General features: G+C 38.4%; 3 protein-coding genes across 4 annotated transcripts in view; 1 reads left to right on the top strand and 2 right to left on the bottom strand.

Annotated features, from left to right (window-relative positions):
- Window positions 1-4,917, bottom strand: part of fam168a (family with sequence similarity 168 member A) — a 38,920-nt gene extending 34,003 nt beyond the window's left edge. For both annotated transcript variants that reach the window (XM_041805178.1, XM_041805189.1), the window contains exon 1: window positions 4,766-4,917. The gene's annotated coding sequence lies outside the window, so the exon portion shown is untranslated. The remainder of the gene's footprint in view (window positions 1-4,765) is intronic.
- A 1,867-nt stretch (window positions 4,918-6,784) lies between these two features.
- Window positions 6,785-12,375, top strand: kbtbd3 (kelch repeat and BTB (POZ) domain containing 3). Its single transcript, XM_041809049.1, has 10 exons — window positions 6,785-6,901; window positions 7,113-7,398; window positions 7,585-7,750; window positions 7,918-8,100; window positions 8,390-8,563; window positions 8,658-8,948; window positions 9,072-9,314; window positions 9,398-9,688; window positions 9,793-9,942; window positions 11,516-12,375. Exons 2-10 carry the CDS (start codon window positions 7,124-7,126, stop codon window positions 11,648-11,650), a joined length of 1,908 nt encoding a protein of 635 aa, XP_041664983.1. The 5' UTR covers window positions 6,785-6,901; window positions 7,113-7,123; the 3' UTR covers window positions 11,651-12,375.
- Window positions 12,376-12,505: 130 nt separating this feature from the next.
- On the bottom strand, window positions 12,506-13,939 carry LOC121523954 (sarcolipin). The gene is made up of 2 exons (XM_041809063.1): window positions 13,750-13,939; window positions 12,506-13,250 (listed from the first exon to the last, which is right to left on the bottom strand). The coding sequence occupies exon 2, from the start codon at window positions 13,117-13,119 to the stop codon at window positions 13,024-13,026; it is 96 nt and encodes a 31-aa protein (XP_041664997.1). The 5' UTR covers window positions 13,120-13,250; window positions 13,750-13,939; the 3' UTR covers window positions 12,506-13,023.
- Between the last annotated feature and the right edge of the window lie 9,991 nt (window positions 13,940-23,930).

Here is a 23,930-nt window from a genome sequence, read left to right as displayed (position 1 = left end):
TGGTTACAAGAAATTGAATAGTCAAAGTTACTGTACTGGTAATTCTGACTTGCTGACTGAATCATGTGACCCTTATTTTTACTTTTGGACATGAAAGAAAACAATCAGCCTTAAAGTTGGTGTCAGCTGCCAGAAGCCTGCGACTAATACAGTGTGCTTAATTATAGCTTATTGGTTGGGCAAATATAAACGAAAGGGAGCACTGACATTTGTATGGACTGTAGCCATGATTTCAATGTATATTTTGGAAAAAAATAATGAAGCTGTACAATGCCAACTTCTTGTGTTAATTTTCTTACATTGCATGCTAACCCACAAGCTGAGCTGTAGCATGTTAAAAAATGCTAATACCATATTCACAAGTTTATGGGTCAACAACTAATCAGGTGTTAAGTTATAGTTAAATTAAGTTTTATTTCTGTTGATGCAATAGCGGTGAGGCATCTGTGGTAAAAGTGTCAACTAAATCGTTACAGGTGTGCTTTTCCAGTCAGCAAAATGCAACTCATAAAACAAAGACATGAGGCTGTATTCACAGACTTATGAAGGCAGAGGAGGTTCTGCTGGTTGTAAATGTTTTACCTAATGTCCACACAGGTAAAACAAGGGTCTTTAGAGTATCCTTTTTATAAAGCCGCTGTAGAGAACATATTCTTTCCTAATATTAAAGCATATAGATTTTTGATTTGGGCATCAGCTTGGGTGTTGTAAAATTGTGATATTCCACTATTTTTTAAGTTCTTATATGAAAAAAAAAATCATGGATAAATTAGTTGTAACAATGAGCAGTACTTGAGAGAAGGCTGTGCTTTCAGTCATAATATTTAAAGTCATTTCTCCTTCTTATATAGCCTGTAGTACACAGAGAAGCCAGGTTATGTGAATAGATTATAGTGGTTGACGAAATAGATCATTAAGTAGACAAAAACAAATTAAGCACTCCCAATGCTAAAATCATAGGGCCCAACGTAAGGAAAGGTAATGCAGAAAGAAAGACCTCAGCTGATACAGATCCGTCGGTCCAGTCTAAAACTCTACAAACATATTTGTTCATATGGCCGATAAGTACAGCTGGTACAGGCAGATTTTATAGCCAAAATATTGGTTGTAAATATCAGCAGAAATTTTCAAGTCTGTCGATACTAATATTTCACTTTTAAGCTAATATCTGCAGATGCCGATAATGTTGTACATAAAGTCCTGCATCAATGAACGCATAAAAAGTCATAAAAATAAATCTGAACAGTTAAAAAACTCAATATTCTTAGCTGTGAATCCTTTTCAAATCTATAAATAGCATCTTCCATACTTGTGTCATGAGCACTAAAGTTTTGATAATGGTAAACAGCTCAAGGGGCACAACACATGCAAGTAAGAAATTCAAATTTTAAACTTTAATAGAGATGGAGATGGTGATGTAAGAAATGCTTCTTCTTTTCTGACTACTGGAAAGGTTTTTTAAGGTTTGCTTAGACTCAGCCCAAGTGAATGCTGGGTATGCATGGTGCTTGTCTCTTGTACACTCCTTAAGCAGAGATGTCAAACAAAAACTTATTTCTCCTGACTGTGCACCACAATGTTTAATGCTTTCTGCTTCAACTGGCCGTTTAATTTATCAAGCAAAAGTCAAAATGTTCAGCAGTTTCTGTTCATTTAATCGTAAATTCAAACTTTTTAACCAGTTTACATCAGTAGAGTGAAAAACTGGATATGAAAGTCAAATAAAACATGTAACAGAGCCTTAGTTTGAGTCATAACCTACAAAAATAAATATTCTTTATTTTGAAATTTGGGGTTAGCTACCTTGTTCAATATAAATCAATTTCAAGCTAGTCTGGCTGTATTTTTCTCTTTCATATAAAGAAGTCTCTACTAAAACAAAACATGGTCATCAAGTTGAAGGAGTGTACTTGACACCAGAGAAAGCTGAATAAAGATCCTGCCATCTGTGGCCCTCCATTCACGCATCTCTGATGAGAACATCATTAAGTGGTTCAAATCACACGGGAATGAGGTGCTGCAAAGACAAGAGTCTGTTACAAAACCACTGACTCTCCTAACATTAATTGACTTCAGCTTTCTATCGTTTGACAGCTTTACGGGTGCAATGGACAGCCCACCATTCACACACGACATTGCGCTCAATGTATGCCCAAATCCACATGGCCCCTTGTTTCCTCCTGCATGGCAGAGGAGGGTCAATGTAATCCCAAAATGAAATTAAACTTTCAAATACTTCAAACAACTTAACATAAACAAAGCTCAGTTACACATAATTTCATTGCTAAATACATCTAGTAATTATCCTTTGCCATTAATGCACTGTAATTTATGACTTGATTTCTAGGAGATGACCTTGTGTTTAATTTGCTTTCACTGGGATTTCTGCCAGATGCTTCTTGGTTTCACCAGAAGCCTAAAGAAATAAGTCATCACATCCTTTTCAGTTAGCAAAACAATGAATACAGCATTTGCAACAAGTTGGTATCATGACAAACATAAAACTAGTTATCTAATAGAACATGATTTAAATATATATTTCTGAATGCCATCCATGGTACTGTGTGTTTATTCCATTCTCTGCAGGATTGTACCTGGGTTGCTGAACTTTTACTAATGAAGGCCAAACACAGTCTCTCTGAAATCCTTTGAAACAGATAGGGCTTTTTGATTTAAATGGGATTAATACTCAGTGACTAAAGGTAGCCCCTAATTAAAAAGATAGATGACCATGAAGAGGATTCATTCCACTGATAAGTGAAGCCATGAAACAAAAAGAACAAAAAAATCACCTCAGGTATTTTGTTATCTTGTCTCTCATGCACTTCATTCAGGGTCATCCACTACAATTGTACAAGGGCCAGCTTTTGCCTTGGGGGCCAGACTTTCAAATAAACTAAGCTTAATAAACATGTTGTGGTTATTAACATAATATGATTCCAATTTGTTATTTTCTTTCAGATACTTGTCAGTTTTAAACTTTAGTTGTAAAATCAGTCCAGATGGCTTAAACTACAACCAAGTCGCAAGGTGGCGGTGGAGATATTTGGCCATATTACTTGTGCTGTTTGGTGTTCATCATTGGGTTGCTGTCATGGTTGGTGAAAACCAAGTGCACAAAACAGGCCTTGTTGATTATCTTTCAAGGTAATCAACCTTCTCTAAACCTCTGACGCATAAAGTTGATGCAAAAAATTGCAGGTTTTATTGAGAACGGACTAATGACTATGTGTTTATCATGCATCATCTTTCCTTATTAATGGCTGACAGGTGGATTTCTGCAAAATAGGTAAAATGTTAAGTCATTAGTGATAAAAGTATTTCAATCAGAATTGTTTTGGGGGTTCTAATTACAGCTGCCAGAACTTAGAGACAAAAGACACGCTATATACCAAAATATATCTTCACCCCACATTTTTCTGGTGCACCTGGGCCCCCAGTTGATGCACTGCACTATGTAATAACCCATACAGTTTAAAACTCTTACTGCTGGTGAAAACAGAGTCATCCAGTTTAGTGTTGTCTACAGTAAAACGGTGAGCTGACGAAATATAAAATTGATAAAAGGACAATAAATCCAAGAAGGGTTTTTTTATGCTTATGACTAAATACAAAGCCTTCATTGTTAATTTTAATAAAGTAAAGAAGACGAAACAATAACTATATGAAAAACTTGAGAATAAGTCTGTATTTAAAGAGATCATCTTTGCTATTCTTATCTCTACAATAATCACTTCATATCTCTTTAGTTACCTGTCTAATACATCTTATTAACACAGTTGAACACTGTTATTGATGCGGCTAAGACTGGACTTTATGCTTCTCATCAGTCGGGTTAAGGTGAATAGATGTGAATAGAGGTGAACAATTCAAATGTTTAAAAATCAAAATTTGCCTCTGGGCTACAATTCACGTTTCAGTTATCACTGACAATTTACAAACACCACAGAGCAATGCAAAATTCAGTGAAAATAACTCAGTTCCACGCTGAAACGCAATTGTTGTGCCCTTAATGGTGGCTGTAGCCTTGTGAGAAAGCATTTGCATTTACCACCACAACAGTAGTAAATATGTAGTTATAACTATCAGAGTATGGCAAGCACTGGCATTGCAATACATTCCTGAGGTAGCAAGCTACGCCAAAACAGACATGGTTGGACAAAAATGGTCACACTCAAACAAGCTTAAGACACCATTTTGAAAATCCACCGATTTCTAGATAACAACTCCGCGATGCCATCTTGCCAATTATCGCCAGATTAGCCACCGCTAGCATGGCCGTTCAACCATTCCGTTGCAGCCCACGCAGGAATCTATGCGGGTCACACCGAATACTAACGTTAGCTTAGCTTTCCTGCTAGCCTAAAAAGATAACCGCTAAAGTGCCGTAGCATCCCTGCATCCTCGGTACACGCTGCTCAAATTGCTAATTAGCGAGCTAGCTTAACAAAGATTAGCAAATGACAATGAAAAACGCCGACGGCAGGTCAGGCGTGAACGCACCGGAAAAAGACACGCTAATTTTGCCTCCTAATCGCAGTGCACAAACGTTTAAACCCGAGCCAGCATGACCAGTAGCACCAGTTTGAGTCCGCTATTTGAGCTAGCTCTGTTAGCCTAGCCCGCTAGTTCCCCACTGTAGCCAGCCACCACGGAGGACAATTGAAGGGATACGGAGGGAAAAAAAAGACAGAATAAAACAAACAACTAAGCAAGTCGACACATGGACATTCTTCCTCCATAAGAAACAGCAGACGGGACTTACCAAAGTCACTCCGTTGAACAATAAAAGATTCCCGATGTGCGTACGTGCTTTCTCCCGTGTGTCTGCTCTGCCTCTGGTCGGTGCGGACTGACTCTGCTACACCAACGTTTTTTCGGGCCAGTGGCGCAGGGAAGACAGCTTTCACCCGAAGAGACGGCCACCGTGTGGGGGATGGGGATGCACTGCCGGGAGGGAGAGAGGAAGGGAGGGATGCAGGGATGCAAGGAGAGAGGAGGGGGGCATTGATAACACAACAGTAGGGAGGCTTTGATAATAACTACACAATAATTTAACTATTAGTGTGAATAAACATGATTAGGACTTGTCAATCGAAAAAGACCTAGTAGATGGCGGCAGGGTCTCGTTTTTTTTTTGGTATTTTTGATTTGATATTTTATGGTCCTACTTTTTCAACCAATAAATGACATATTTCCTTTGTAGTTAGTAATTTTTTCCACGAATTAGTCGTGTAGATAAAGGAATATAGCAACCATTGTTAGTTCAGGCTGTTATTCACATGGCTGTGTCTTTGTCCCAATTATTAACATTTATTTGGCTGAGTCCTGACTGCTTACATCCGAGTAAAAAGGTGTTGTAACCTGAGGAAACACATGCTTGTTATGAAAGCATGTCTACGAAGCCTACTAAATCTTTGTCATCAACATCTCAAGGCAGGAAAGTGTGTTATTTGGTCAGCAGCTCAGTGGTAGTGAAGCGGTACTGCAGCAGTGTTGGAAGTTCACGTTCAATAATTCACATTCAGAGGCTTTGCCTCTTACTCACAACCACAGTTTTCCCTCACATGAAGGTAGCGCCACCCTGTGGAGATCAAGTACCTGGAACAAACTAAAATTTGTTGGGTTTGCAGTCAACAACAGCACTGTGTATAACGGATATTTTGAGCTGTATTTGAGTTGTTATCCAAGTTCTCCTGCTATGTTCAGTCATACCAACTGAACTGTCTTTGCTGAGCAGGTCTACTTACATTTTTCAGTTGAGTCCTGTGGATTGGTGAATCAAATGTAATCATTTTAAAATGCATTCAGTAAAATTTAAAAGAAGTTTAAAAACAGTTTCCATTCCACGGTGTATTCAACTAGACTAGCAAAAAAATCTTCATCTTCCATTGTATAGGCTTAAGCATCACTCACATCCCTTCTCAGTCACATATTAGGAAGTTAAGTCGTGAGAGGAATTAGGCGCTGCTAATCTGATTTTTTCCTCTATGTTGATTTTGTCCAAAAAAGATGCAGAAACTCTACGATGACAAAAGTATTAATAGGAACAACCATTTTCAGGCCATAAGAAGTCAACATCGAATGAAAGAGGTCAATTATTTATTGGTTCTTGATATCTTAACTTGTTTTTTCTTTTCTTTTCTTTTCTTTTCTTTTTTATTACTTTGAACTAAATTCCTGCACTTAATTAGATACGTCTGGTGTCTATTTATGGTAATGTTTCATTAGCCTACCTCATGTCCTCTGGCTGTTGTTTTTATATCATCTTTTTATAGGCCTCCACAATAGGCCTATGTAATGTATGAAACAAACAAACAAACAAACAAAAAAATATATAAAAACATGCATGCAAATTTCAGAGATAGGTCACCCATTAAGCCGTACAAGCAGCCTCAAAAACACATTTTTCCAACAATATCATTTTATCATTCAATATCATATTTTTCAACAAATTAACCCTGTATTTTAGAATTCACCTGACTACTAATACAATCATCTACTTTTATGCTAGTAACTCCAGGCTGTCAGTCAACCAATAGCAGAGAACTACACTTCCCAGCAGCCATTGCGCCTGTGTCTGAAACAAACAAAGAATCTCGAATATGAAGGCGTAGCAATTATTTCTTAAACGACATAAACATCCTAATATCACAACCAAAACAGTGCATTCTTGTAAGAGATAACATAACGATTATTATGACGCATTAAAAATTTAGATGTCACAGTCCTCGCGTGAATTCACGTTTCCGGAAGTGAAAGAATCATGAGAAAAAAGCGCTGTCCGAGGTGCTGACTCTGTCAGTGAAGTTACTCTGCTTCAAGCTACCTACTTGTGCATTACACATGTACTTCTGTTGCTTCTGTATGCTAGTTCTTTAACAACAAAGACTCATCCAGGGTAAGTCCGAAATATGGTTGTTTTTTGGTGAATAGGGATATTATGATAACAGGAGTATGCTAGACAAACTTCGCTCTGGAGGGCTGTAAAAGATGCTGAATTGATTCAGGAATTTGTATTCTTATCTCAATTTACCCATCTCGTTGTCCTTCTCATATACAAATTCACACTGTACTCTCTAAAATGTGTTTTAAATCTCTCATATTATCAGGCTTTCTGAAGATGGATGAACTTCAAGAGTCACACCCTAGCACTAACACCAACAGCCCCAGCAGCCGCAGCAGCCCACCCAGTAAAGCTGACAGTGCTCCACAATGCAATGGGGTCTCAGAGAGACGGACTCTACTGCGGATGTCTGAGTCACACGGACTCCAGCTGCTAGGCGTGCTCAGATCATTTAGGGAACAAGGCTTAATGTTTGACTTTATCATTAAAGTCCAAGAACAAAGTTTTCCCTGTCATCGTTGTGTCCTTGCTGCATGCAGTGATTTTTTCAGGTATCTATCTATCTATCTATCTATCTATCTATCTATCTATCTATCTGTCTATCTGTCTGTCTATCTTTGTATCTACCTATGTCTGTCGTCTGTCTGTCTGCCTGTCTGTCTATTCCTATCACTATCTACTATCTTGTAATGATTTTTGTATTTATCTGTTAATGTGTGTAATTGCTGTGCGTTCAGGGCCATGTTTGAGGTGGATATGCGAGAGCGTGATGATGGCTCAGTTACTCTGGGAGACCAGTGTGCTGTAGTAGTGAGTTTATTCCTAGACTTTGCCTACTCTGGAGAGGTACTTATCACTGAAGGAAACGTAGACATGCTGTTTCAACTCGCATCTTTTCTACAGGTAAACAACCATTTATTCTTGTGATTTTTCTGGGACATACATTACTTGATGCATATTATTTTGCTAGATTTGTACCGAATCAAAACCTTCTCACTTGGGTTCTGGAGCAGTTAAACATCAACATGATTTTTTCATGTTTTATTTTCCTTGTTGGTTTGTGTTCTCAGGTGCCAATCTTGTTCAAGGCTTGCAGTGACTTCCTGATAGGAACCATGGATCTGAGCAACTGTCTATCTCTCTTCTCTCTGGCTGAGGCCTACGGCTCAGCCTCCCTCCTCCAAAGTGCCTCTGAGTTTGTGGTTCAGAACTTCTCCAGCCTCTCCAAAATGCAGGACTTTTTGGAAATGCAGGTGATGCAAGGCAGACAAGAGACAAATAAGGGAGATTTTTGTATTAAAGAAGGTGAAAGTGAAGTTTGTATAATGATGAAGGCAGATCATGATTTAAAAAATAATCACTGAACCTTGGTTATATAATAGATTAATATAAGAGTAGATTCACAGTGATTTGCTTTCCATTAAATATTAACTTGACAGCCCCAAGCTACATTGTAACCAGCACACTGTAATTTATTATCCCACTATTGGTGAGTTACAAGATTTACCTAATTAGTATGTACCTTGAATTTGCCTTTTCCAGGTGAATGTGCTGGAAGCATGTCTTAGGTCAGATGCTTTAAATGTGCCTAGTGAGGAAGTAGTGGTGATGGCACTTCTTCAGTGGGTACGACATGATCTCCCAGGAAGACAAAAGCTGCTCCCTGGGTTGTTATCTTTGACCAGACTCCACCATCTATCTGCACCTGCCTTAAAGGTTCAATACACATACTACATACACCAAATTTAGATTTTTGTGTGCCTTTTGTAGTCTCCTGATGAATAAATCCTTCTTCTGTCTTCTCTGCCAGACACTCCATGACTCAGACCCTCTACTCTGTGACCACCAGTCCTGTCTGGCCCTGCTCTCAGAGGCTCAGAGCAAACATGATCAATACAGTGGCCTGCTCACTGATGCCAGACCAGCCACCACCCAGAGTTACATCTACATTCACAAGACGGAGGAGAACGGAGAGATCCGCCACACCTTCTGCTACTGTCTGGAAACAGACCAATGGAAAGAGCTGGGGGCCGGGCATGGAGGGGGGCCAGCCATGATACCAGACCCACCAGGATCCTGTCTTACCAGCTATGCTGAAAAGGTAAAACAATTTTGACTTGAGGTGTAGTGCTACTTTTTGGACAGTGATTCTCAATCTTTTTATTGTGACCACTTCCTTTTTATGGCTTTAAAGTTTGTGTCTTTGCCCTTTTTTGGTTCTAAGATGTTTGTGACAGGTGGCTGCAGAGGAAACTGCTGCCGGGCAATACGTCTCCATGTGGCCGAACTATTCCATGATGCGACAGACGAGGTCTGGTGCTTCTGTCCCGTGACCCTCACCTGCACACCTGCACCTGCCATGCTGAAGCCAAGAACTACACACACAGCTGTAACCTGCCTGGGCCGAGTGTATGTCATTGGAGGACGGACCAAAGGATCCAGAGGGGGAGCACCTAGTCTGCTGGAGGTAAGAGCTTCTCCTTTTTTTATGGAACTTAGGCAACTTAGCGATATCTTTGATCTGTAGTCACCCTTTTCCCTGTTTTCTAGGTGGAGTATTTTAACCCTCTGACACAGACCTGGACCTCAGTCAGCCCGCTACCCACTGGTATCTTCTACCCTGAGGCCAGTGCTTGTGGCAGTGTCATCTACACTCTGGGATCAGAGGTGGAGATCACAGACTCTTTTAACCCTTCACTGGACTGTTTTTTCTCCTATGACACCCAGGAGGACCAGTGGAGCCGCCTGGTGGCAGAGTTTGGCCAGTTCTTCCATGCTACGCTCGTCAAATCTGTGTCAATAAATAACACACTGCATCTCTGTGACCTGTCTACTTATAAGGTAATGAATAAATGACTTTTGAGTCATTTCAATGCAATTTGGAAGAAAAAGTCTTATTTAAATGGAAGAAAATAGAGCTCAGAAAGTGCCTTTTCCCCACCCAGGTGTACAGTTTCTGCCCAGAGACCTGTGTGTGGAAGGGTGAAGGCTCGTTTGAGTGTGCTGGCTTTAATGCTGGAGCAGTGGGAATGAGAGACAGAATCTACATCCTGGGTGGAGACTATTCCCCCGATGAAATCACTGATGAAGTTCAGGTGAGGCAAACTTTTTATCCACAGGAATATCCTCTCTGGCTTTGACATTTGTCCAAAAGGATATGGTTCAAAGTAAGGTTAGGACAAAATAACAACACAGTGATTGTTATCATGACTTTTGTGTTAACAAATAGCTGATTCCAAATATGGATATTTTGATTTAGAAAAAATACAGCATTATAAACACACTCCTCTCAGAGGCATTTACGATAAAAATGAGCATTATATTGTGATGAATCATTAAATGATTGTCCTGCCATTTATCAATAATGACAGAGTTGTTATATCATGAAATTATCGTTATTAAATCACCATTGTAGAAAATCTCCCCTCCTTTCCTAAGTCTCCTCTACCTGTCTCTGTGCTCCTGCAATGGTGGAGCCTCAGAGATAATAAGGGCAGCCAGCTCACCTGCTGCAAACATCTTCTGGAGAACAGTGGAGCTGGCTGCAACCTGGGCATATGTCAACATTGCTTGGAACTTTAACTGTGTACCTGCTTTATAAACCAGTTAAGTGCCAGTCAAAGCAGTACTTCTAATTAATACATTGGACTGGAACACAACCCTTCTCTGATGTGCTCTTTGTCCTAACTGACAAACCATTGAGTTGGTATATAGTATCTAAACCAGCAAACACCTCCTCTTGCTCCATACAAGTAAATATTCTACAACCATTACTATCATTATTCAAATCCGCATGAAACCCATTTCAGGAGTGCCAATGTCATGTTTTCATCATTTGGGTCATAGAGGACTATTTTTTTCTTCCCTTTCCAAACTGGCAGATCACTGTACCATCTCTTGTTGGCCTTGATTAGTCACTACAGCAAAGAAAGCAATAGAAGAAGAAACTGGTAAATCATGATTGACTGTTAGGCTAACAGGGAGTTGTTGTGTTTTGCATCTGGTGTAAAAATGGAGGATTTAGAGCAAAACTGCTTCATTTTTCATTGTGAAACACATAATAGTCATATTATCATGGATTTAGCTATTTGGATTTGTATGAATGGTCCCCCTTTATTGATTTGTAGTATCAAAGCTCTGAACAAACACCACACTTTGCACCTGGATTAAAAATGTTCTGGAAGGGATATAAATGCCAGGAGCTGTCTGTAGACGAGCAAAAAGGCAAGCTTCGGGTCACAATTCCCTCATAGAGGTCCATCGAATGGTTCCTGAGATATTGTAAACAATGAATGCAATGCTGATTGGGATCGTCTACGATGCAGCAGGTTTTAGAGGGTGAAATAAAATTGTCAAACAATGTTGATGTTTCCCACAGTGGTAGCTGACTGTTTCTTTCTCCATCAGATTTCAAATTTTAAAGTAAACAGCAGTCTACATGCAAACATGGCCCATCTGAGATTGATGGGAAAAGTCAGTAATGAAAAAGAAATTTAAATAAATAAATAAGCTGTTTTTAATGACAACTTTAGTTGTGGTTAGCATGCTGCCCAACTCCAAAACCTTACATAGGTAGTTAATTTCAGGTTCCATATATTAACCAGGATTATAGGCATTTCCCTTTTATTATCTTAGAGTTTTATTACTTCTGTCTGTGTTTTATTGCAGGTGTACCACAGCGGCAGGAGTCAGTGGGAGGAAGTGGCTCCAATGCCTCGAGCGCTGACTGAGTTTCACTGTCAGCTCATCAGCTTCAACAGATACAGAGACCCATGGAGTGACACAGTGGACACACACACATAAGCACGTGTTAGTGTGCTTATTTTACATATAACTCACCTCAAATGTATGCCCGAGTCTCCAATGTGCATGATGGACAGCTGACTGAGCAAACATCTCTAGAGAGAATGACAGTCATCAACTAACATAGCATCTCTCACAACTCATCATAACACAAGTGCAGGCAAGCCAAAACAGATTATTTATTTTTTTATTTGAGAAGCTGAACATTAACATTGTATATGTGTCAATCAGAAAGTTGTCCCTCCTATGGAGGCAGCATATTTCCAAGAGTAATATTTTTACTAACTAAATTTTTCTGCTTTGTGAGAATCCACTTAGAGAAGTCAAAGGATCTGTAAATGTATCCGCCTTGAAGAGCATTTTGTCATTTAGTGTAGTTTTCTTCAATCTATGTCGAGAAAATCACACATGTGACACAAACATAGTCTAGAATAGCATTATTCAGTCATGTTTTCCTATTTGTGGTTATTTGATATAACTTAAGTGGGACTTTTCCATGTTGAGTTATCCTCATTTTCCTGCCTTAGTTCTGACAGACATTCTTATATAAATTGGAGTGTTAAAATCCTGTACAAATGGCTTTACATTGCAAATACCTGGATGAATTTTGCTTTGAAGTACTTGTCTTCGGCCTGCTTCAAACTTTTGTGTATCCATGCATCCTGATTCTGCTTCCTTAGTAACTTAATTGCACTGCTTGTGTGATGGAAATGCACAACTTTTTCTGTCTGTCAAAGATCACTCGGTAGCCTAAAAGAGTATTATTATATCCTGCAGAGATCTGGGGAAAAAAAACACATGTGAATGAATGCAACATAATGTTTTTTTTTGTGAAACAGAAAAAAGAACTCAATGCATGGATGAGTGTTTAATGGCTGAAGTGAACATAAACAAAGATGCAAAGCTTGTGTTGATGTGTTCTTTACATTTAATGAATCTGAAACATTACTTAAAGTATATCAAGAGACATAACAGCAAAGTTTAATGGCACATAAATGACACAGGGACATGGGTTACTGTATAAATGACTGATATGGATACATTCTCTTATTGCACTGGAAAATACAGGTCTCAAACCCATGTTAACTTCTTAAAATCATCTTCTACACTCACCTCTGACTTTCCAAAATTTAAGCCACCATCAAAACATATTTGAATAGGAACTGCAAATATTACATGGCATCTCCTCATCTAGTTAGGAAAAAACATAGTTTTGATGACCTTTCTTTGCTTGAGTATAAGAGCGATTCATGGCCATTTACTAAAAGAATGGAAAGATGTAAACGGTGTGTTTGAAAAAGAATTAATCAGCAACAAAGTCCTATAAAAACTGCACTAAGTTCCATCCATCTCCTTCTTCGTCACTCCATGGTTCAGTCTTGGTACGTTTTCACCAGCAGCCACATCAGCATCACTGTGATTAAGACGACCATGAAGTTGAGGAACAGCTCCTGTGTTGAGCGGTCCATGGTGGGCTCTCAGATGAAGGCTGAAAAAGGACTGAGGAGTTGGGGATGACAGGAAAAAAGAAAACAAGGAGGACTGTTGCTATTTTTGTCTCAGTAAAGATGTTGCTCCTTGTTGAATTAATGTCCTCAACCTGAAAGATACAAGAGACAATGAAAGAGAATAGTTTAGAATATACATATGGCAATAGTGCTGGTCAAAAATAAAAGCGTGCAAGCGTATGCATGTTGTGTTTGTGCACGTATGTTCCTTCTGTTATCACAGTTTGGAGGGATCAGTCACCTCCCATGCAGCTTGTTGCATCTGTTCAGTGTTACCATCACACAGCCAAGAGAAGGGCTAGATATCACTGTTTACACACAGGGGGCATGCAGAGTTATACATAGACACACACAGCCTCAAGTGGAAAACAGTTTGATGCATAAAACTGCACTTATCAACAATACTTTTAAGCAAAATAGGTAAAATAGTGACACTAGAATTCATTTGTCTTTATTTTACTTTTTATTTTTTTAAGACAGAAGAATTTTTTTTTAAAGACAGCAGCAAAACAAAGTTTAAGTTGGCAGTTTGATTAGGCTAGGAGCCTCTATCAATAAGACTGTTGAGAAAAATGACACAAAGTAAGTTACCTTTTCTCTCTTTGCAGTAATCTCACTATTAACAGGAAGACAACAAAGACTAATTTCTTATTTCCCCAGTCTTTCTTTGTCCTGTTCTGGATTATTCTGTCCTGTGGATCTTCCTCTTCACAGCATCAACCAGCAGCTGATCTTCTTGCCTCTTGCTTTCTGCGGTAGCTGGAACCAGCTGCCTCTCCTAAAGTAGCCATCCTCAGTGGACCGCCCATGGTTCACATACACACAGACTGATGTCACACACCAACTAACCAACCAACAGAGAGTGTTATTTTCCACAGTGTGGTCCACAGCAGTGCTACCCATCCATAACCATACAGAGTGTCCCTCCACATACAACAGAGGAGGGACTCAGGGTTATTTATAAAACATTATTGCAGATAGTAGGTGGATTACAGTTGTTCCAAACAAATACTCCCATCTTCTGCTGGATATAGGAGACTGTAACTGTATCAGCGAGTATCTGGGTAGGATCCACGCACAGGGGATAAAGCTGAGGGACCTCTCCAAAATGACACATCAGAGGCATGTGGGTTTAAATCTGATTCATCATGCTGTATGTGTGTCCTGCCACACTGAGCAGAGGAGCAAGAAGGAAGGTTACTTCTTCTTATTGGTATTTACTGAGAACATATGATAATGCATGGAGTTTCACTGTCCTTTCTTTGCTGTTTGACTGCCACTGCATTAACAACTACAACTACCTCCAGGACGAATACGATCGCCGGACAGTGGTCATACATAGATCAAGAGGGTGGACTGGGGTGGTTTATGTGGTAGTATGATTGGTAGAAATCTTCTTTACCAGAAATGAACATGAGGCCCAACAACCTTGAACTTTGATCTCCATCATCTCATCGAGTTCATCTGTGAGTAAGAGTGGACATTTCTGCAAAGTTTTGAGAGAATCCTTATTATTGTTCTTGAGACATCACATGCACAAGCAAGGGATAAACATGAGGCCTGTTAATCTTGACCTTTGACCTGCTAAATCAAATCAGTTCATCCACGAGTCAGAGTTGGTATTTGAGCAGAGTTTGAAAAAATTCATCAAAACCAATGTGAGATTTTACATTCACAAGCAAAGGATAAGCCTGAGTACAAATTACATTGACCTTTTACCTCTAAAAACTTATCAAGTCACTCTTGAGTCAGAGTGTACATTTTTGAAAAGTTTAAAAAGAGTCCTTGAGTGTTTTGAGATTCACATTCACAAGCAAAGAATGAACACGAGTCCCACTGTTCTTGACATTTAACCTCCAAAATCTGTTAATCTTTTAGTTAGTGTTCATTTTGCTGAGTTTGTAGAGAATCCTTCAAAGCGTTCTTGAGGGGTCAAATCAGAAGCTAGGGATGAACATGAGGCCCACTAACTGTGACCTTTGACGTTTACAATCTTATCAGATAATACTTGAATTTTACCGGACTTTCTTGCAAAGTCTAAAGAAGATTTTTTGAAACATTTTGGGGGCATTAGGTTCACAAGAAAGACCCAGACAGACATACATGTACATAATGACAACATGAATGCCATCAGCCTCGGTTCTAGCCTGTATGGAGGCATAAAACAAAGCGTCATGTATTGTTGAATGTAGATGCTGGAAACGCTTTTCAAGTTACTTTATCTAAACAGATGGTTTTAAAGAAACTGACTTAAGCAAGTGAGAGAGCAAATCACCATCAAGTATTTGGGTTTGTTTGGACATTAAAGGAACATTACTGGAAAACAATCAAGTTTTAAAGGGTTTTAAAAATTGAGACACACCTTTTTTAGGCAGTAAAGATGCTACATCTACTTTGCTATTCCAAAGTGTAGATTTCAAGAATCAAGATGGTTGCCAGTATAAATATAGTAATTTTTTTAATGTCAAGTCCACTATCATTTGTAGATTAGTTTGATGCAATGTATGAAATGTTTGAGATGACTTCAAAAGTCAAGAGTGGTGCATTGAATAAATACTGAGAAGGACTAATTTTAGGGAAAGCAGCAGCTGAAACTAAGCTGTTAGTTAGTTATTTATAACAAATAAACCTTTGTGTTTTCCACTTTTTATTTTATCTATCTGTGTTTAATGTTTGAGCCAGAAATGTGTGTACTGTCTAGCAAATGGCCAAAAAGTGTGTCATACACTATACATGGACTGTTGAAAAGAACAGGGTGTTTTAGTATTCTTGTTGCGCCAGCTAACAAAAAAGGTTCCATGACCAAACTGAGTATGTGAAATTTAGGCAAATGAACTTTTATCTGATTGCATTTTTGGTATTTTCTCGTCTTTCAACATACCAAGATTAAAAGTTTGATGCTACTGTCATGCCTGCACCATAGAATAGAATTATATTCATGTTTCTGTTAAAATTTTGATTTGCAGTAATTGTTATCCTGCGAGTTATTTTTTTGTTTCTGCCAATTCAGAACTAAAATAAATTAAAACCACCATGGAGCTGAGAGTTCGCTGGCTTGTATGGCCAGGGATGTCAGGTTTTCATATAAGCAATAGGTTCAAATACAATCAAGGGTGGAAACTAACTCATTACATTTACTCATATTACTGTCATTGAGTAGTTGTTTTGCAATATTTGTACTTTTGAGTACATTTTGAAATCAGTTGTTTAACTTTTACTTAAGTTTTAACCAGAATAAATGTACTTTTACTTGAGTACAATATTCTTGTTCTTTTCCACCTCTGTTAGCTACACAGTAGCATATAACAAGAGAATAACTCCACATAACTAAGTTAAAGGGTGTTGTTCTACCAGTGTTGGTTCAACTCTTTAAAGAGTCACCTAATCTAAGTTCTGTACACTGCAATATCAAATATATTCTAAGGTGTGTGTGGGAGTGGCATTCTCCATCAGAGTATTTTGATGTGTTTAGGATTTTTTTAGATGAATTTATATGTGTTTAGTTGTGTTTGGATGTTGCCTGTTGGATTTTTTAACTCACGTTTTGGTGGATTGTTGTTATGTGAGGCACATTTGCACCATGGGGGAAGTTATCCACTGAGTTAGTTTGACTTTAGGTTTTCCCAAAGGACATTTAGTATTCCTCATCAGTATGCATTGCCTTGCAGCCAGAGGAGAACGACCTTGCCACATATTTTAACAATTTCTGCAGCTCTGTATGGCAAAATATTTACACACATGTATTTTAACTTTATGGCCCAATAAAGTTACACTTCTTTGTGGCCCACTAAAGACACTTTCAAAGTGTTGAAATGAACACTGCCAATGTTGCTGTTTGTTCTACTTTATTACATAGGTGTGACTTTACCTGAACAACATGGCTCTTAAAGTAAACTTTAAATCAAATACATTTTATTTTTACTTGAGAAGATTTATAGACCTGTACTTTTTTCTACTTATGTAAATTTAAACTGTAGTAACTGTCCTCTCACTTGAGTACAACAGTTGTGTATCTTTTCCACCTCTGGATACAAAACAGGGCAAAGTGTAACTTTAAATTTACTTTACAGATATAATATTGGCATCCATCCTGTTATCTAACTTAGATAACTGCCAGTTGTACTTAAGTAGATAGATACTGGTATGTATGTACCCCCTGTATTTGGAGTTTTTTCATGTCTACGCTATGTTTGTGCTAAGAAAGGATTTTGACAGCTCACCGCAGAAAACCTCTCAGCTCATCTAACACTTGACAGCTGCTTACAACAGTGTTATCTCTAAACTAATGTTAAACCCCCTTGACACACACACCTACTCCTGGGCACACAAAAAGGTCAGCATAGGACAAAGTGTGTATGAGCCCAGCTCTCTTGAACCTTTCCATCACAGGATTCCAAGGTCATTCCTGGAGCATTTAACAGATCAAAACTGGCTGCCATTTTATCACCCCGCTGCTCTGCCAGCAGTGGACTGAGAGCTATTTGACCCAGGCATTCCCATTGTCATGGAGATCCACTGCAGGGGCTATTGTACAAAGCCAGGCAGAGTGTGCGGGCATCCCTGTGTGGGGTGGACTGCGTCCCACTCTGACAGCTGTGTGTGTATGTTTAAGAGAAAAGTTCTGGCAGGGTTACCCTCTAAATTGGTGGAGGGACAGAGGGATGTCAACAAGGTCTCAGCAACACCATTCCACACATTCTGGGACACTGTAGGCCCTATCTGTGTGTGTGGTTAAATTTGTGTATGTGCATTTATAGGTATATCCACATAGATGTTAACGAGGAAAGTTAACTTGGTGATAGTTTTATACCTCCATGCTGTGAGTATAAATGAGGACATATATCATTAATAACAGCTCTCTTCACATCTTTACACCTACATTATGTGAGAAATTAACATTTGCATAAAAAATGAGTATGTCTCAAATAGTTCTGTCCTTTCTTTTTAAATTAGTTCTTGTGATAATTATTTATTATATATGGATGATTCTATAGTGCTTACATTTTTATCATACAGCTCTTGATTACCTATCTTTTAAGTTTAATCTACACTTGAAGAAGTTTCTTTGAGCATACATTTTTAGGTGCTATTGGTTTAACAGGAGAAACAATAGTTAACACAAATTTTTTGTCAAATCTAAAACATGAAAAATAAAATTGTGATGACTATAGAATGTTTTTCCTTTTCCAGACCAATATGTCTTTATTCTAAGTAACAATAAAATGTTTCATTATTGCTCACTGTCTCTTTTGGTCTAATATCATCGAATTTGTATCCCTTTATATGTTTGATGACAAGTTAACCTTTAGAAAACTATTGTATGACCTCTTGTGAGTTTTCCATTTGCACCCTTTTCTGATACAGAAATATTTGGAAATAGCTTGATTTTTTTTTGTATCACATGCTTCTTTAGTTTTAATTAATTTATTTTGATGTTATTTATTTCCCTGTTCAGATTTTGTGTTGTACTTCAACCTCTTTTTACTTTCCAGTGAGAGGCAAGTCCACTCTCGAGTAACCATGATCTTTGCAGTTTCCCCCAGGAGGCTCCGTGGACAGACACTTTCTTCAACCTCATTAGTAATCCTAACCATAATCATTCTCCTCCTCAGTGCATTACCTAAACCAACAACACAACCTGATCCAACTCTCATTCCTTTCTTAAACTGATTCTGCCACTTATTCTCATAACTCCTGTAGCTCTGAGACAAACCATGTGCACTTCTGTAACAGCCAAACATATCTGACCCTGATTTTGATTTGTGTAAGTTTGAGTTTCTTTGGCGTTTCCTGTCTCCCTTGCCTTTCTGTAAGTATTCTGTGTGCTTTATATGTTTCCTGTTTGTACTTTAGCTATTGTGTTCTTTTATCCTTGTGTCTGTGTAACCCTATTTAGTTCTAGTGCTTTCTGTCATCTTAACCTTCTAAGGCCTGATACTATTTCTCTAGTTTGTGTGTTATTTTATAATCCTTTTCTCTTTGCAATGTGTTTCCTTGTTGTTCTCTTGTTAAGTGTCCCTAGTTTCCTGTTGTTTTTTTTTTTGTTTTGTTTTGTTTTTTTTTTTTATCCTTGTCTCCTGTATTTCATGTCTAGTTTAACTTCCCGGTGTTTCCCTCCACTGATTGTGCCATTAATCTCACTCGTGCTTGATTGTGTGAGTCTCAACAGCGTCCAGTCATCCCTGTGTGGATTTAGTGTATCTAGTCTCGATGATCCTGCCCTTCTATGCCAGATCATAGTATGCCTCAGCATCTGATGCTCCAAGTGTTCCTGTGTTTTTCCCTTTTGTTGGTTTCAGTAAGTTTAATTTCGTGGATTTTTCCCTCATGGGTTCTTCATTGATTTTCATTGTGCTTGGACTTTTGTCGGATTTGTGTTTTTGCCTTTGAACTTTTTTCTCTCTTTGGACATTTTGAAGCACTTCCCTTTTGATCTTTTGGTTTATAAATTGTTGAGCTTGTGTTTCTGCAACTGGGTCCTGCTTTTGTTTCCACTATTTTCATGACAGGATGGGTACTACTGGTTCAGCTTTAGAGTAATTCTCCTCCTGCCAATCAGTAAAGATATTCTTTATTACAGATGAGACTGGCATTGCTAGTTCTTTCCTGGACCCAGTTATGTTTTCCTTTGACAAAGCCATATAATATGCATTAAAGGAATTTCCTGTGACTGTTGTACAGACAATATCAAATTATAAATTTGATTTACACCCCAAAATGTCTACAAAATTCTGAGCAAAAAACATCATTAAAGAATGTATGACAGAAAATGGCCTAAACTTTAAGGACACCTTATTTCATTAAATAATGTGAGTGCAAGAAATAATTCACAAGCATACAGTCATGATCATAAACAAATATATCTATGCTGATCTTGAGCGTTAAATATTTCAAAAGGAATCATTCCGGGGCAAAAAGGGGGTTTTAATATGCAATGACATAACAAATGCCACCAAAGTGCCTAGAGTCAAGAGTTTATAACCTCATCACAGATCTTCTCAGTAAGTGGAAAGACTCATCCCCAGTCTGTTGAAAGCTAACAGAATACACCAAAAAAGCAACTCTAAAGGTTTGGAATCCGTACCAAAACTTAGAGCAATTGATTAATTAATCATAAACAGATGGTCTAGTCTGCATAATCTAGAGGTTTTATTATGAGACAATTCAGTCTTGCAGCTCCTCATAGCAGGTGCCAGAAATATTAATCTAAATATATTTATCTCTATTATACAGTTGAATTAAATCAGTTGTTTCTCTAAGCCTCTTAAAACCACAGCACTGGACAATAGTTTCCTATGTCTGTCTTCACTTTTTTTTTTCATTCTCGTTTTCCTTTGACAACAGGCGCATGGATCTGCTTATACAGTGTCTCCAGAGAGTGGTAAGATCAGAATCACTATTTTAAAAAGCAGTATCTGGTATCTATATCCCTCCATCTTCATCATGCAGCCAATTAGAAGACATACATGCCAGCAACGGGAGGTGGCCTCTGGATCCTGGCCCTGCATTTCAAAGGGTGATGGCGTGCCTCAGGGTACACAAGTGGTCCCACTTTGGTTCTCGCTGTTACAGAGCTTTTTCTGTGTTTGGCTGACTTGTGAAGTGAGGCTGCCCTTGAGCAAATGGAAGGGAAATATCTTCCTACTGCTGTTCATAACCTCAGAGACTTGTTGGAATAATGACAAACCTTCCTCTACATTCTCTGTTCATGAGACGAGGTACAAAGTTTGTCCAGGATCAGATTTTACCATAAGCTCCAGATTGTGATGCAACTGTCAGATTGGTGAAGCCAAAAGTGATATTTCCATTTGAAACATAAAACTCTTAACAGATTTCCTTTGCAGTTGTACTAAACATGACACCAGTTTATGACTCCTCACAGTAGTGCCCATGACATGATTCAGGGTAAGGTGAACTGAATTGACCAAAATAGAAGTTGATTACAGAATAATGATGGTCAGAATTTAAAATGAAGCATAGTACGAGGTGAAACTGACTTTGCATACCAGTGAATAAATATACTCATATTAATCCTGCATTTTATATTTCAGGGGGCTTTTTGTTCTTGTTAGTTGATGAGATGCCAGATGCCAAGACATGCCATTGTACGATTACTTTGCAATATGCATTGCATTTCTAGATTTTATCTTTACCTTGGGACATATTGCATATCCCAAACTGTATCGTAGCATATTGTATCATGTATCATTTTGTGTTGTTTCATCATATCATATTGCAAAATATCATACTGTATCACAGATTTCCCTGTAATTCCCACTCCCACTGCTGTCTCCAAGATTAGTATTAAACTGTCTTGTCATTTCATTATTGTGGGCCATTATTATCCTCGGCAATGTATCGTATTGCAGATCCTCAGTTGGTATCAGATACTATCGAGTTGGATTCTAATGCATTGGATCGAAAGTTTCCCTACCATTCCCACCCCTACTCATATCGCATTGCATCGCAAAGCACCATATCATACCATACCATATTGCATCGTATCATTTTGTTTTGTATGGCATTGCATCACATGTATCAGATCAGATCCCATTGAATGGTAGATTTCCCTGCCATTTCCACCCCTTGTATCATGTCGCACCGCCCCCAGCTTTTTTCTCCAAGGCAAAAAATGAGCTGTATGGTGATATTAGCATTATCATGGGCATCATTAGCCGTCATCAGTGTATAAATAACTTTGAACTTCAGGTTCCAAGAAGAAAACCTTGTGGATCACAGAAGACTGTAAGACTTTTTCAACCTCCAAAAACCCCCTACTTGAACCTAAGGGGGTCAAACTGATACAGGATATTGAATTACAATGAAACTAGCCTTAGGTCAATCATTTAAAGACAGAAAATAAATGATAGCTCACTTCACCTCTCCCTTTAAAAACCTATCTTGCCCCTTTTTAATTAATTTTAGCACTCTGTGCGGCTGTCATAAAGTAGGAGGGATGACTATGTAATAAATAAAAAGTCTAATCTCATACTAATCCTGACTGGTTAACCAATAAATGAACTACCAACAGATAAACTGCCAAGTTCATAAAGCACTAAAGATTTTATTACACTGTTTTGAAAAACAAGACGAAGCTTAGTGTTGCATTCATGTCACAGAGGGCAGCCATGGTCCCCTTTCTGACCAGCTGTTGTTTTGAACACCAAACTGAGCGTGCTGTTAAGACGACCAAGGGTTCCTACTGGCCTGGCAGCTCAGCCTGGCACCATAATTACCAAGATGGCTATGGACAGGTGAGGGGCTTCATTACACAACACCCCTGTATTAATACACAAACACGCACAAGTGTTTCGTGCTTCTTAACACATACAAAAACGTCTGCATGCATGCTGGAACACACACTCAATCCCACAGAGGAGTTATTAATCTGGATTTAGAGAAGTTTATGTGCTGGATCTGAACTCTCTAGGGGATAGCAGAGAGAGAACAAAAACCAAGTCATGCAATGCACCAAAGATAAAACAAAGAACAATCCATCACTCATAGTTTCTATGTGTTTGTATATTATTGTGTTGTATCTCATTAGAAAAGGCCCAAATGTATTATGTTACACTTTAAGGCCTGTGTCAAGACTAAAGCCAATGGGCCAACTGTGTTTATATTTTTACAGTCTCAGGTTTACAGGATCATCCTCGGTTGCCAAAATTTGAGTGCAGTCTGATGATGGATGAATGAAATGGATGAAAAGTGGAATGGCCTTCAGTCCCCACCAGGATAGACAGCCCATATACTTACATTTTATCCCTTAGTATGAAGACAGCAAGGCCTATGGAATGATCCCTGGAGCATTTTTGGCTGTCTTTTGTTGGAAGATTAAGAAGGCATGCAGTGGCTTTGCCAGTGGGGTTTAGATTCTATATGATGGAGCCACAGAGTGAAACACTGGACAACCACTTACTTGAAGAACAGCAATCCTATCATTAGGGTGATACTATGGATATGTAACACAGCAAAATAATGGGTTCCTGCATGGAAATTGAACATGAAAAATAAAATGAACTTTCATCAACAAACATGAAGAATTAAAGACTTAAACACTGCTGGGTAACAAATTTAGAATTTAAGAATTCTGTCAGAAGGACCAAAGATGCTTTCATTTTAACTGGGGAAAATGATTTCCAAAGATGGTCTCAATAAAAATATTTTGGGGGCCACTTTCTTTAAACTCATTAAACCATGGGCATACTTGTCTGCCAAACAGTGTAATGATTTATGTCCTTATATCTACCTTTATTTCAAGGGCAAATGTTTGAGTCTTTTATATCCATACTTACACAAAAAAGGATCAGTTTCACACTGTAAATATTGAATCTTAAGAAGTTATTCTCAGTAATGCATATTTAGTTACCTATTTAATATCATGCCATGTGGACAGCCCTGGCCTACATGTTGTTTACTTTTACAATTCTAAGACTGCATTATAATTTCCATTGCTCTCATCTGTTTTATGTTTATCTATGACAAAATAAAAAATAAAGTATAAATACAAAAAAAGAGTTACAATTGTGATCATTATTTCCCGTTGATCCAACCAGCACACGCTTCAATGCACACGTCTTTATCCAAGAAACCCGTAAATTCTCTTTTAACAAAAACACTACATAGTCCCCATAGTCACTGCGGTTACCAAAATGCTTTTATCATTAAAAAAACAATCAATTAATGAACTCAGAAGAAACTCAACCAAACACTTGAAGGCAGTATGACGGTCTTCAGGAACCATCGTTATGCTGTAAATCTCGTTGCTGCCG

Source organism: Cheilinus undulatus, linkage group 2 (genome assembly GCF_018320785.1).
Source record: "Cheilinus undulatus linkage group 2, ASM1832078v1, whole genome shotgun sequence".
Classification (NCBI taxonomy): Eukaryota; Metazoa; Chordata; class Actinopteri; order Labriformes; family Labridae; genus Cheilinus; species Cheilinus undulatus.
Note: the sequence above shows the minus strand (reverse complement) of the source record. Positions and strands in the feature narration are given on the sequence as shown.

Bases quoted from the DNA above. Each gene is read 5' to 3' on its own strand.
- kbtbd3 (XM_041809049.1), top strand. From the start codon at position 7,124: ATGGATGAACTTCAAGAGTCACACCCTAGCACTAACACCAACAGCCCC. The intron at 8,564-8,657 runs GTTCAATACACA...CTTCTCTGCCAG, and splicing joins TATCTGCACCTGCCTTAAAG to ACACTCCATGACTCAGACCC. The intron at 9,943-11,515 runs GTGAGGCAAACT...GTTTTATTGCAG, and splicing joins AAATCACTGATGAAGTTCAG to GTGTACCACAGCGGCAGGAG.
- LOC121523954 (XM_041809063.1), bottom strand. From the start codon at position 13,119: ATGGACCGCTCAACACAGGAGCTGTTCCTCAACTTCATGGTCGTCTTA.